The sequence below is a fragment of the Molossus molossus genome, unplaced genomic scaffold, assembly GCF_014108415.1.
Source record: "Molossus molossus isolate mMolMol1 unplaced genomic scaffold, mMolMol1.p scaffold_m16_p_17, whole genome shotgun sequence".
NCBI classification, from domain to species: Eukaryota; Metazoa; Chordata; class Mammalia; order Chiroptera; family Molossidae; genus Molossus; species Molossus molossus.
In genome coordinates this window covers 68,733,755-68,748,572 of record NW_023425352.1, presented here as the reverse complement: position 1 = coordinate 68,748,572, position 14,818 = coordinate 68,733,755, and the positions used below count along the sequence as shown (strand labels likewise).

General features: G+C 47.4%; 1 protein-coding gene across 2 annotated transcripts in view; it reads right to left on the bottom strand.

Moving 5' to 3' along the window:
* TMEM273 (transmembrane protein 273) overlaps window positions 1-7,002 on the bottom strand; it is a 33,729-nt gene extending 26,727 nt beyond the window's left edge. For both annotated transcript variants that reach the window (XM_036266028.1, XM_036266029.1), the window contains exon 1: window positions 6,910-7,002. In XM_036266028.1, coding sequence (XP_036121921.1) covers window positions 6,910-6,955 — 46 coding nt within the window. In that variant the 5' untranslated portion in view covers window positions 6,956-7,002. The remainder of the gene's footprint in view (window positions 1-6,909) is intronic.
* Window positions 7,003-14,818: the final 7,816 nt, after the last annotated feature.

Here is a 14,818-nt window from a genome sequence, read left to right as displayed (position 1 = left end):
AATGGCCCTCACCAACCGTGTGACCTTGTGCAAGTCATGTTCACCTTGGGATCTCGAGGTCTGCACTGTGAGTTGAACAGCAGCCTCCCAGAAGCTGTGAGCCCTTCATGAGCTCACTCTGCCCTCCAGCTCCCCAGCCTCACTTCTTACCGCAACTCTAGCTGGCCTTGGAGGGCTAATCACGCTGATGATGTTCAGTTTCCTGGGTATGTGTGGTCTCTTGCTAAGGATTTAAAACAGGAAGTATAAACGATCATAACTCGCCCACTATGAAATAGATACTTTGAATTAAGGAAATTGAATTCATAACCTATACCTCCCAAAAAGAGATCTGCAGACCCAGAGAGTTTCAGGGGATAATTCTAGCAAACGTTAAAGGAAAATTAGCACCAACAGTCTAATCTCACCCAGAAAACAGAAGAGGGAACACTCCCTAATTCATTTTATGAAGCCAGAATTACCGTGATCTTAAAATCAGATAAAACAAGGCAGAAAAAGGAAACTGCAGATCAGTATATCTCATGAATATAGTTTCAAAACCCTTACCAAAATGTTCTCAAGTAGAATTCAGCAAGGTAAAAGAATTATACATTATGATCCAATGGAGTCTATTCAGGAGTGCAAGACTAGTTCAATATTCAAAAACCTATCAATGTAATCCACCATATTAACAAGCTAAATAAGAAAAAAAAATCACATGATCATATTGTGTGAGGCAGAAAAGGCATTGGACAAAATTCTACACCTACTCGTGACAAAAACTCTGAAAACTAGGAATAGAGAGAACTTCAACTTATACAACAACAATAAAACAAAACAAAACAAAAAAACCCTACAACTGGCATCATAGTTAACAGTGAGAAACAAAATGCTTTGTCACAAAGATCAAGAACAAGGTGAAGGTCTCCGCCTCACCGGGCTTCTTCAACATAGTCTTGGCGGCCCTGCCAACCCAGTAAGTCAAGAAAAGGAAGTGAAGGGCATACCATTTAGAAAGGAAGAAACATAACTGTCCCTAGTGGCAGATGAAATCATAGACTATGTAGAAAATCCCAAAGCATCTAAAAAATAATTCTTAGAACTAATAAGTGAGTTCACAAGATGGCAGGATACAAGATCAACACACAGACCGTCTGTACAATGACACAGAGAAAAAGAACATTTAAATACAACACAATTTACAATCACTCAAAAAATACTTGGGTGCAAGTCTAATGCATGTATAGGTCTCATGTTAAAAACTCTACAATGCTGATAAGAGAAATAAAAAGAAACTTAATAAACGGAAATTTATATGAAGTTCATGAAAAATTCAGTATGATAAAGATGTCAAATCTCCTCAAATTGATTTAAAGAATTAATGTAATTTCTATCAAAATCCCAGCAAAATTTTTTGTTGATATAGAAAAGATTATTGAAAGGCAAAGGAACTAGAGTTGCTAAAAACCCCTTTGAAAAGGAAAAATAAAGAAACCGCTCCACCATCTTGAAACTTCACAGAAATCCAGACTGCATGGTGTTGGCGAAGGGACAGATACAGACATCCATGAAAAAGAAAAGAGAATCCAGATGTGGTCTACACAAGTATGAGCAACTGATTTTTGACCAGGGAACAAAATCAATTCAGTGGAGGGAGGATAGATTTTTCAGCCCATTGTGCTGGAGCAACTGGGTATTTATAGGAGGAAAAAATACGTTGCCCTAAGAGGAACTCAAAGAGAATAATGGATTTAAATGTAAAATATGAAACCATATCACTTTCAGAAGAAAATGTAAGACAAAAATCTTGGAGACGTGGGGCTTTGTGAAAACTTCTCAAACACTACATCAAAAGCATGATCCATAAAATATATCAGTAAATTAGGCTAAATTAAAAGGACACATATTGCTGCGTGAAAGACCCCGTGGAGGGAATGACAGACAGGGAAAGAAACTGGGAGCAAAGATCGCAGATTGCGTATTTGATGAAGGGCTCATGCAGAACAGATGAAGAAGTCTTGAAATTCAATAGGAAAGAAAAAACAAGCAATCGAATCAGAAAAGGAGCAAAGCCCCGGAGAACCCTTGCTCTGTCGGGAAATGGCTCCCTGCTGCCTGGGGCCCCTGCCTCCTCACCCTCTGGGACTTCCTGAGAGACCCTGGCCTGTTACTCTTCTTTGTTACATGTGTGCTTTGTTACAGAGGAAAAGAAAACAATTCATCAAGAGTCTTCCTCCCTGGAATCCACACAGCACAGGATCTGAGCCTGTGGTCTTGGCAGGAACCCGGAGCAGGGGAAAAGCTGTCAGCAACGATTTCTACAAAGATCTCAGGGACTCCGAGCCAAGGAATAAAGTGATGACTTTGACTTGTAAGATAAAAACGAATTTAATTCTCTCTACCCTGCCTCTGCCATCTTTTCATTATGAATTAAGGGCAGGGAGAAGACTGTTCTCTTCAATAACTCTGGCTCCTTTAATGAAGAATGTTTTAGGCAACTAGAACATAATTAAAGTGATATTGTATTTCTTTTATTAACGTGATTATAGTAATACATAGATTTCAGCGGGTGCTTTCCAGAGGAATTAAAATGGAGACAGATGGCTGACATTTTGGTTGGAATTAGAGTCCATAGGAATATTTTATGTCAGCTCTTTAAAAAGGAAAGTGAAAACTCTAATAAAATGTCTAGAAATTTTACCAGATCTTTTCAATAGCTATTCTTAGAGCAAGATTTTAGCAAAATTTAAAAATATTGATCAGTTGATAGTTCACAAATTGTTTATTTAGTAGTGTGACGACCACAGTTCAAAACCTAGTGGCAAGTCTTCTATCATTATGTCAAAAGAACACCAGCCTTTCTCGGACAGGGGTCCTACCGCTCCAGACGGGAAACCCTGCAGGACTCGAGGCCGTGGCGCGGTTTTCTGGTGGGGAATGGTTGACCGGAACCTAATCATTAGGATGTCTTTCAAATCCCCACATGTTCTGTGAAAAACGTTCTGTGTGAAAAGAGGATGGGAGCTTCTAAAATATTAATGTCCTAAATGACAAACAAAGGTTGTGGAGATGTCCCAGATGAAAGAAGGCTAGAGAGACACGGTCACCTAAGGCAGTGCCCGACCCTCCTCCGGCTTCTCTGCTAAGGTAGTGAAAGCAAAGGGCTTTGTGGGGGCACTGAAAATACTGGACTCTGATAGATTATGTAACAGTATTTTATCGACGTTAAATTTCCTGAAGTGGATAACTTTACTGTGGTTACATACGAGATTATCTCTAGAGAAAGGCCCATTACTATATTTAGAGGTTTTAAAAAATCATGTTGTATACAACTTACTTTCAAATGGCTCAGAAAAATTGTTTTCTCTCTCTGATAAATTTGATTGTATCACATTTAGAGACTTCTGCGGAGCAAAGAATACCACAAAGATAAAAGATAAACAAGTCACTAAGAGAAGATATTTGCAAATATTTGCAACACATGACACAGACAAATAATTAATATCCAGAAAAAAATACACAAAAGACCAATCACCAAATAAAACTAACACGGAATTTACAGGAAAAAAGATAGCTGTCTGATAAATATAGGAAAAATGGTTATTCTCACTAGTAATTGGGAACACATAACCTGAAAAGTTGGAAGTTATATTTTATTTTTTTATTATTTAAAATTTTTTTTTCTTTATTGATTTGAGAGAGAGAGGAAGGGAGAGGGGGAGGGAGATAGAAACATTGATGAGAGAGAACATCAATTGGCCGCCTCCTGCATGCCCCCCACTGGGGATTTGACCCACAACCTGGGCATGTGCCTGATGACCTCTTGGTGCATGGGTCGATGCTCAACCACTGAGCCACACCGGCTGGGCAGCAGTTATGTTTTATAATCCTCCAGCTGGTTGGCAAAGAATGAGAAGTCTGATAATATCAAGTATTACTAAATCTGTAGAGAGACACTATGTCCAGACCCCCCGGCGAAAGCATTTGGCAACATCCAATAGAAGGAGGTTGTGCAAAACCCAGGGCACCGCATCTCCTTTGCAGGTGGTCTCCCAGCCACACAGCTGCACCTGAGTCTGGGACAGAGGACCGAGACGGCAGCCGCGTGAAAAGCTAGAAACGTCAACCCATTAGCACCCGAACGGACACCTAAGTTACACGTAGTGTCGAGACCGTCGTCACAGGCAGTTCAGTGAGAGCGTGTGGCCCGCGCTGTGAGAACGGGGAGGCGGGGTGGCAGCCTGTGGGGGTGTCAGGCGCTTTCAGGTCAAGTCTTCAAACCTAGAGAGTAGCACAGGGAGGACGTGCAGCCGAAGCCCGCAGCCGGGTGCCGTGCCCTCTGCAGAGGACAGAGGGACACAAGACAGTGCAGGAGGGGACCCGAAGGGCTCCAGCTCCATCTCTGATGTCGTTTCTTTGATGAATATGTAAATTTGTCCTCTAGATACTTTTAAATATATATGTCTTAAAAACAACCACATATTTAAACGTGTTCATTCATGGTATTGGTTCCATAAATGTTTGTTACATTGATCTCAGTTTTAAAAAATATTTTTAGAATATTCAAAAACTGGTTTTGCAAATTTTCCAGTTACTCTGTGTGGGGGAGAGCCTGGATATCATTGGGGTGGCAGGCAGAGATTCTCCTCTCCTCGCTGAGCCCCTCACCCCTCACCCACAACTCTCACACCTGCCCCCAGAGGCCATTCATTAGTGAGGTGCACCCGATAACACCCTCGGTCCCTGCGCCAGTCCACAAGGGGACGCCCTTCTCCTGACTGCTTTCAATAGCTGCCATGTTGTTGCTTTGTTCATAGAAATGTATTTATTGGAATTAAGAATATATGTGATCATTATGAAAAATGTCAATACAGAGAACTGAAGAATACCTGCTGGCCTATCTCCTAAGGAATAAAGGACACTATTAGCCATTTGCTAGGTTCCCTTCCAGCGAGGGTTGGATCAGAAAGCAAAGGGAGGAAAGTGTAACTGCTGTGTAACTGCTGCTTGGAAAGGATCCCTCTGTGTTCCTCCTCTGTCTGTCCCTCTGTCTGTCCGTCCCAAGGAGTTGTCTCCCCTTAACCATCCTGGAGTGCTGGAGACCTCAGAGCACAGCTGGCTTCGCAAGCTTCCGACTCACAACCACTTGTTTCTGGTTCTCACTGTGGTCAGTGTGTGAATGACATTCTGTGAAATATTTCGGGGCGCATTTGCTCCAACATTTCATTAAGATAAACCTTGAAGTGGAAATGTCTGGGTTATTGCCAAAGGGCCTTCTGGGAAGATTGGATCAGTTGGTTCCCTGAACACCCAGCAGTGAGCGCGCCCCTCCTGCCAGGCACTGGCTTGTGCTCCCCCGGAGGCAGGGCCAGTCCCTCCGCAGCGCTGTGAGGAGGGTGCTGTTATCACCCCCAGGTTACCGAGGGGGACACTGCACCCAAAGGAGAAGAGCAACCTGCCCGCCGCTGGGCTGGGCAGAGTGGAGCAAGGGTTAGTGCCCGGGGTAGAGCAGAGGCGGGCCCCTCACCAGTGCTACCTCTGCTGGCGTTTCTGAAAGCACTCACTGCTGGGACATCTCGGCCAAGTACTGGAAGCCACACTCGGCAAATGCAGGAGAGTGGGGCCCGCTCCGCAGAGCTGGCGAGGGGCCTGGGGGCGGGGGGGCGTGTGTGCAGAGGCTGCGCCCAGCAGGCGAGGGAGCACCCCCAGATCTGGGCGTTCTGCTCCCTTGTCATCTTGAACTCGAGCATTTTCAAGATCACTGTCGGTAATTCCCCAGTGGCTTGCCTGTTTGTACCAGCCGCACGTTTCCTCTGGGTCCCCTAAATTGACCCCGCCCCGCCGCCCGGACAGATTATCTAAATAGGTCAAAAGCAGAAGCAGAGGGTGGAACTTGTGCACCTTTACTGAGCGCGCTCTGCACCAGCTGCTCTGCAGGCCCTTAGTGCTTGCTCGCTGGCCACCCCTGGTGCCACGGTCAGGGACCATTTTCACGTGTGAACTGATAGATGCCGTGGCTGTCTGTCTGTTTTCTGCTGGGTTTGCTGCAGGCTTCAGACGGAGTCCTGCCCGTCGGGTACCTTTGCCAGGTGTGGGACACAGACTATCACTCTGGAGACAGAGGATGAAATTAGAGACCGACGGCCCGCCTGAGTCTTGACCCAGTGCAAGTTCTGGGAAAGGGCATCTTTGTGTACAAGAGGACTGTCCGCCGCCTTTTAAGAAATAACAGTTGACGTCAAAGGGAATTTTGCAAAGTTGCGTGGCTCTTTCCTCCTCTGCCTGCCTGCCTGCCTGCCTACACATGCTTCTAATTATCATCTGTGTCCCCTTCTCTATGTCCTTGGTTTCTCCCTCTGTTTCTCTGGCTGCACTTTTTCACTGGCCTCTGCCTCTCTCGCTGCTCCTGCTTTTGATGCACAGGGTTACAGACGACCCTACACAAAGACGCCTCGGGGGACTAGGCCCACTTTCCTCCAGGACAGACTTCCCACTAGCTGCAGAGGAGCATCGACAGACCTTCCTTTTCTCATCTCGTGCAATTATTTTGATTTGACTTGATTAAATTTAAGTTAATGTCCCCACTATCCTAACAGGTCCACGTTATCATCACCCACTTTATTGGCTCAGAAACGAATGCTCAGAGGGCCTGACGCTGTCCGCAGTTAGAGCTGCTGGGTCTGGGCTCCGCGCCCACGGCCGTCCCTGTTCTCCCCTGGCCCAGAGCATCTGAGAGTTGCAGCTGGAATGAAACGGACCAGAGCGATGCTCACTGCCCAGTCAAAATGAGAAAGGCCATCTGTCCACAGGGACACAATCACGCTTCAGGGACTGCACCCGAGTGGGCGAATGCTCACCCAGCTCCCCGCGCGCGGTGGCACCCCTGGCACAGAAGAGGAACGTCGACCCCGCTGTAAGCTGCTCACTCACCCAGGAGAAGGAGGACGAAGCTCAGCGTGCTGGCGGCTGCACCCATGCCGGTTCTCTGGCCCCGGCTCCTCTCAGGGCAGGCGCGGGCGGCCCTGTGACCCAGGCTCCCGGGGACAGGAACCAGCCCCACGTGATGGGAGGGAGGAAGCCACCGGCACAGCACCAAGCCGCTGAGCTCCTCTCGGGCCCCATCTGAGGGCAGGGGGGCAGGAGGCCCAGCACCCCGGCCTGTGCCAGAGTGGAGAGGACCCACCGCGAACGCCGGTGTTCACCCAGCACTGGAGCCCCCTACACAGCACAGACAGAAGCAAAGCTTGCCCACAGACCCAGGCCTATAAGTCTGGGGCCGGGGGGCTGCTTCCTCTGGCTCCCCACTCCTTGGTAGTTCCCACGACCTCGGGCAGGTCAGGACACTCCTCCCCAGTCCCAGCTCAGTCCAGTCACTGTGTGTGCCGGGAACGCCCCTGGGTCTGGGGACGCCTATGACTCTTCTCAGAACAGCACTGTTTAAATGCCCAAAATTAAGTATGTAGGCTTGCAAAAGAAACCGGTTAACACTGAAATACACGTATCGACATATTTAGAACACAGACTTGCAATAAGGACAGACATGTGCTCCTTTATCCACACCCGCCACCGGGCTCCCGGCGCCGTGGTGAACGCGGAACCGGTCAGGGAGAGGTGCAGCAGCTGAAAGCACTCGGTGTCTGCTGCCCACAAAGTCACTCGGGTGGTGACATCACTGTGGAGGGGCTCACTCAGAAGATGCTGCCTTCTGTTAAGTTACAGGACGTGCACAGACCCCGCCAAGCGGCAGCCCCTGAGCGCACTTGGTCCACACCGGCTCCCCCAGCTCCAGGCCCACGTGCTTCCGCACTTCCCTTGGACACTGCGTGACTGTCAAGCCACCAACTCCCTTTCTAGCGCGTGAATAACGTGATGAGATTGTTGAGGCTCATCCAAGTGCACGGGCAGAAATGAACGTCTTTCATTCTTCGACCAGTCCCGAGCATTCCCCCTGCGGGCAATTCCGAGCTGTGCTACGTAGACCGACCTCTGACCTCCTCACACCCTGGGGTCAGGTGGGGTACCCCGGCTTACACAGCCCTGAGGGTGAGGGCGGGGCTTGGACGTGGGCTGCCAGCAGCAGCCTGTGCGCCCCCGGCTGTGCTGTGTCCTCACGCGTGGGCACCAGCACTGCTGCGTCCAGCCGGGTGCCCTGTGCCCCTGACACGCAGGGGCCCCTGAGCACGGCCACGTTCGCTCCTGCGTCTCACGGGAAGGGCGTGGGGCAGCCGGCTGTTCACGAGCAAGGCCTTTGCTTCATTTCGCTGCCGCAGGCGTCCACCCCGCCCCACGCACTTCATTCCACGGAAACACTTCGAGTCCGGCTCCACCTGCGCCGGGGCAACGCTCTCTCGGGCTTCTCCCCAGACGTGGGGCCTTGCATGCTCTTACCCCACTTAGACTGCGAGAAACTGGTTCGCTTTCCCGCAGTGGGGGGACCTTCTTTGTGCCCGGGCTACTGGGGCCTTTCTAACGTCATGCGTGGCCGTGGAAACTACCATTAGCCTGCGGTGTCGGGCCGCCCCCCACCCCCTGTCCCGCGGTCCCGCGCGGGCGTGACGGAGCTGCGCGGCTTCCAGGGCCCCACAGGCCGCAGGAGGGCGGGCATGCCCCCCGGTGAGCCGTGGGAAACGCCGCGCAGTGCCCACGTGCTGATCCGCAGGCAGCGGTGGGCACGAGGAGGCGCGCGGGGCGGGGGGGGGGGGGGGACGAGCGGCCCAGCGCTGCCAGGTGTGCAAAGAAGTCGCATGTTTATGTGACGTCACTGCTTTTCAACTATTGCCACCTACGTTTGAATGTTTTTACTTGGGTCAGGGCGAGGCAAGCACCAGGGATTGAGGTGGGCGCTGGGGTAGCTCTGGAGACCTCTGCCCGGGCTCCCCCCCACCCACGAACAGGAAGGGGCGGTCCTGCGCCGGCTTCTGCTTCTCACCGGCCACCGCCTCCTGGGCCAGACAAACGCCGCAGGCCACCTTCTTGAATGGAGAGGGCAGAAGCAGCCAGGAACGCGTGGCCTGTCAGCGAATCTGAGAGACCTGACATCTGGCCAGGGCACCTTGTGGGGTGGCTCACCTGTCATCCGTGTGCTAGGACGGCCCGACCGGAGTGGGAGCCCCGCCCCGTGCTCCAGTAGTGGACACCTGCTTCTTAACCTGAGATTTCTCCAGTCACAGGGATGGGATGACTCTCACTGAACTGGGGGACAGGGAGGGCAGCAACCAGAGCACCTGGCCCGGTGTGACACAGTGCGTGGTCTCAGTAGCGCTTGTTAGATAAGAATCAGTGCATTTACTTAGCTTACTCCCAGGCCAAGCCAGCCCAGCCTCTGGCCTAATAGTGGGAAGGTGGTGGACCTCATCCTACCTGTGGTTGGGAGGTAACCTGCTGTCAGTCAGAAGGGAGCTAGTCAACAGCTCTGATACTCTGCAGGGCACTGCCCCCTCCCCCTCCCACACACACAGTGAGGCCGTGGCCACAAAGGAAGCCTCTGTCCTCTCCAGTCCCTCAGCACCAGCCACCAAGCACACCCGTCCACGCCCGAGATGCCTGAGGTGTAAGTTGGGAGAAACTGTCAAATCCACCATCTTTACAGGAGAATCTTAAAAATTTAAAGATAGGGAAGCTGTGAAACACACACTGACGAAATGGACTGAAATAGAACTCTAGCCCCCCCATTAGAAAATAGAACTCTAGCCCCCCCATTAGAAAATAGAACTCTAGCCCCCCATTAGAAAATAGAACTCTAGCCCCCCCATTAGAAAATAGAACTCTAGTCCCTCCCATTAGAAAATAGAACTCTAGCCCCCCATTAGAAAATAGAACTCTAGTCCCCCCATTAGAAAATAGAACTCTAGCCCCCTCATTAGAAAATAGAACTCTAGTCCCCCCATTAGAAAATAGAACTCTAGCCCCCCATTAGAAAATAGAACTCTAGTCCCCCATTAGAAAATAGAACTCTAGCCCCCCATTAGAAAATAGAACTCTAGCCCCCTCATTAGAAAATAGAACTCTAGCCCCCTCATTAGAAAATAGAACTCTAGCCCCCCCATTAGAAAATAGAACTCTAGTACCCCCATTAGAAAATAGAACTCTAGCCCCCTCATTAGAAAATAGAACTCTAGCCCCCCATTAGAAAATAGAACTCTAGCCCCCCATTAGAAAATAGAACTCTAGTCCCCCCATTAGAAAATAGAACTCTAGCCCCCATTAGAAAATAGAACTCTAGGCCCCCTCATTAGAAAATAGAACTCTAAGCCCCCCCATTAGAAAATAGAACTCAAGCCCCCCCATTAGTAAATAGAACTCTAGTCCCCCCATTAGAAAATAGAACTCTAGCCCCCCATTAGAAAATAGAACTCTAGTCCCCCCATTAGAAAATAGAACTCTAGCCCCCCATTAGAAAATAGAACTCTAGCCCCCCCATTAGAAAATAGAACTCTAGGTCCCCCCAATTAGAAAAATAGAACTCTAGCCCCCCATTAGAAAATAGAACCTCTAGCCCCCTCATTAGAAAATAGAACTCTAGCCCCCCATTAGAAAATAGAACTCCAAGCCCCCCATTAGAAAATAGAACTCTAGTCCCCCCATTAGAAAATAGAACTCTAGCCCCCCATTAGAAAATAGAACTCTAGTCCCCCCATTAGAAAATAGAACTCTAGTACACCCATTAAGAAATAGAACTCTAGCCCCCCCATTAGAAAATAGAACTCTAGCCCCCATTAGAAAATAGAAACTCTAGCCCCCCATTAGAATTTAGAAATAGAACTCTAGCCCCCCCATTAGAATATAGAACTCTAGCCCCCCATTAGAAAATAGAACTCTAGCCCCCCATTAGAAATATAGAACTCTAGTCCCCCCATTAGAAAATAGAACTCATAGTCCCCCCATTAGAAAATAGAACTCTAGCCCCCCATTAGAAAATAGAACTCTAGCCCCTCATTAGAAAATAGAACTCTAGTCCCCCCATTAGAAAATAGAACTCTAGTCCCCCCATTAGAAAATAGAACTCTAGCCCCCCATTAGAAAATAGAACTCTAGTCCCCCCATTAGAAAATAGAACTCTAGCCCCCCCATTAGAAAATAGAACTCTAGTCCCCCCATTAGAAAAGAGAACTCTAGCCCCCCATTAGAAAATAGAACTCTAGTCCCCCCATTAGAAAATAGAACTCTAGTCCCCCCATTAGAAAAGAGAACTCTAGCCCCCCCATTAGAAAAGAGAACTCTAGCCCCCCCATTAGAAAATAGAACTCTAGTCCCCCCATTAGAAAAGAGAACTCTAGCCCCCCATTAGAAAATAGAACTCTAGCCCCCCCATTAGAAAATAGAACTCTAGTCCCCCCCATTAGAAAATAGAACTCTAGCCCCCTCCATTAGAAAAGAGAACTCTAGCCCCCCCATTAGAAAATAGAACTCTAGTCCCCCCATTAGAAAATAGAACTCTAGCCCCCCCATTAGAAAAGAGAACTCTAGTCCCCCCATTAGAAAAAGAAACTCTAGCCCCCCCATTAGAAAATAGAACTCTAGTCCCCCCATTAGAAAATAGAACTCTAGTCCCCCATTAGAAAATAGAACTCTAGCCCTCCCATTAGAAATAGAACTCTAGTCCCCCCCTTAGAAAAGAGAACTCTAGTCCCCCCATTAGAAAATAGAACTCTAGTCCCCCCATTAGAAAAGAGACTCTAGCCCCCCATTAGAAATATAACTCTAGTCCCCCCATTAGAAAATAGAACTCTAGTCCCCCCATTAGAAAATAGAACTCTAGTCCTCCCATTAGAAAAGAGAACTCTAGCCCCCCATTAGAAAATAGAACTCTAGCCCCCCATTAGAAAATAGAACTCTAGTCCTCCCCCATTAGAAAAATAGAACTCTAGTCCCCTCCATTAAAAGAGAACTCTAGCTCCCCCCCATTAGAAAATAGAACTCTAGTCCCCCCATTAGAAAATAGAACTCTAGTCCTCCCATTAGAAAAGAGAACTCTAGCCCCCCATTAGAAAATAGAACTCTAGTCCCCCCATTAGAAAATAGAACTCTAGTCCCCCCCATTAGAAATAGAACTCTAGCCCCCCATTAGAAAATAGAACTCTAGTCCCCCATTAGAAAATAGAACTCTAGCCCCCCATTAGAAAATAGAACTCTAGTCCCCCCATTAGAAAATAGAACTCTAGTCCCCCCATTAGAAAATAGAACTCTAGTCCCCCCACTAGAAAATAGAACTCTAGTCCCCCCATCAGAAAATAGAACTCTAGTCCCCCCATCAGAAAATAGAACTCTAGTCCCTCCATTAGAAAATAGAACTCTAGTCCCCCCATTAGAAAATAGAACTCTAGTCCCCCATTAGAAAATAGAACTCTAGTCCCCCCATTAGAAAATAGAACTCTAGCCCCTCCCATTAGAAAATAGAACTCTAGTCCCCCCATTAGAAAATAGAACTCTAGTCCCACTCACTAGAAAATAGAACTCTAGTCCCCCCATTAGAAAATAGAACTCTAGTCCCCCCATCAGAAAATAGAACTCTAGTCCCTCCATTAGAAAATAGAACTCTAGTCCCCCCATTAGAAAATAGAACTCTAGTCCCCCCATTAGAAAATAGAACTCTAGTCCCCCCATTAGAAAATAGAACTCTAGTCCCCCCATTAGAAAATAGAACTCTAGTCCCCCCACTAGAAAATAGAACTCTAGTCCCCCCATTAGAAAATAGAACTCTAGCCCCTCCCATCAGAAAATAGAACTCTAGTCCCTCCCATCAGTAAATAGAACTCTAGTCCCTCCCATTAGAAAATAGAACTCTAGTCCCTCCCATTAGAAAATAGAACTCTAGTCCCCCCATTAGAAAATAGAACTCTAGTCCCCCCATTAGAAAATAGAACTCTAGTCCCCCCATTAGAAAATAGAACTCTAGTCCCCCCATTAGAAAATAGAACTCTAGTCCCCCCATTAGAAAATAGAACTCTAGTCCCCCCATCAGAAAATAGAACTCTAGCCCACCCACTAGAAAATAGAACTCTAGTCACCCCATTAGAAAATAGAACTCTAGTCCCCCATTAGAAAATAGAACTCTAGTCCCCCCATAGAAAATAGAACTCTAGCCCCCCCCTTTAGAAAATAAGACTCTAGCCCCCCATCAGAAATAGAACTCTAGTCCCCCCATCAGAAAATAGAACTCTAGCCCCTCCCATTAGAAAATAGAACTCTAGCCCCTCCCATTAGAAAATAGAACTCTAGTCCCTCCATTAGAAAATAGAACTCTAGTCTCTCTCATCAGAAAATAGAATTCTAGCCCCCCATTAGAAAATAGAACTCTAGCCCCCCATTAGAAAATAGAACTCTAGCCCACCCATCAGAAAATAGAACTCTAGCCCCCCCCATCAGTAAATAGAACTCTAGTCCCACCCACTAGAAAATAGAACTCTAGCCCCCCATCAGAAAATAGAACTCTAGTCCCCCCATTAGAAAATAATCTCTAGCCCCTCCCATTAGAAAATAGAACTCTAGCCCCCCCCTTTAGAAAATAGAACTCTAGTCCCACCCCACTAGAAAATAGAACTCTAGCCCCCCCATCAGAAAATAGAACTCTAGCCTCCCCATCAGAAAATAGAACTCTAGTCCCCCCATTAGAAAATAGAACTCTAGCCCCTCCCATTAGAAAATAGAAGTCCAGTCCCCCCATTAGAAAATAGAACTCTAGTCCCTCCATTAGAAAATAGAACTCTAGTCCCCCCATTAGAAAATAGAACTCTAGTCCCCCCATTAGAAAATAGAACTCTAGTCCTCTCATTAGAAAAGAGAACTCTAGCCCCCCCATTAGAAAATAGAACTCTAGTCCCCCCATTAGAAAATAGAACTCTAGTTCCTCCCATCAATAGAACTCTAGTCCCCCCATTAGAAAATAGAACTCTAGCCCCTCCCATCAGAAAATAGAACTCTAGCCCCCCCATTAGAAAATAGAACTCTAGCCCCCCCATTAGAAAATAGAACTCTAGCCCCCCCATTAGAAAATAGAACTCTAGTCCCCCCATTAGAAAATAGAACTCTAGTTCCTCCCATCAATAGAACTCTAGTCCCCCCATTAGAAAATAGAACTCTAGCCCCTCCCATCAGAAAATAGAACTCTAGCCCCCCCATTAGAAAATAGAACTCTAGTCCCCCCATTAGAAAATAGAACTCTAGTCCTCCCATTAGAAAAGAGAACTCTAGCCCCCCCATTAGAAAATAGAACTCTAGCCCCCCATTAGAAAATAGAACTCTAGTCCACCCATCAGAAAATAGAAATCTAGCCCCTCCCATTAGAAAATAGAACTCTAGTCCCCCCATTAGAAAATAGAACTCTAGCCCCCCCATTAGAAAATAGAACTCTAGCCCCCCCATCAGAAAATAGAACTCTAGTCCCCCCATCAGAAAATAGATCTCTAGCCCCTCCCATTAGAAAATAGAACTCTAGCCCCCCCATTAGAAAATAGAACTCTAGCCCCCCCATTAGAAAATAGAACTCTAGCCCTCCCATCAGAAAATAGAATTCTAGCCCCCCATTAGAAAATAGAACTCTAGCCCCCCATTAGAAAATAGAACTCTAGCCCACCCATCAGAAAATAGAACTCTAGCCCCCCCATCAGAAATAGAACTCTAGTCCCACCCACTAGAAAATAGAACTCTAGCCCCCCATCAGAAAATAGAACTCTAGTCCCCCCATTAGAAAATAGATCTCTAGCCCCTCCCATTAGAAAATAGAACTCTAGCCCCCCCTTTAGAAAATAGAACTCTAGTCCCACCCACTAGAAAATAGAACTCTAGCCGCCCCATCAGAAAATAGAACTCTAGCCTCCCCATCAGAAAATAGAACTCTAGT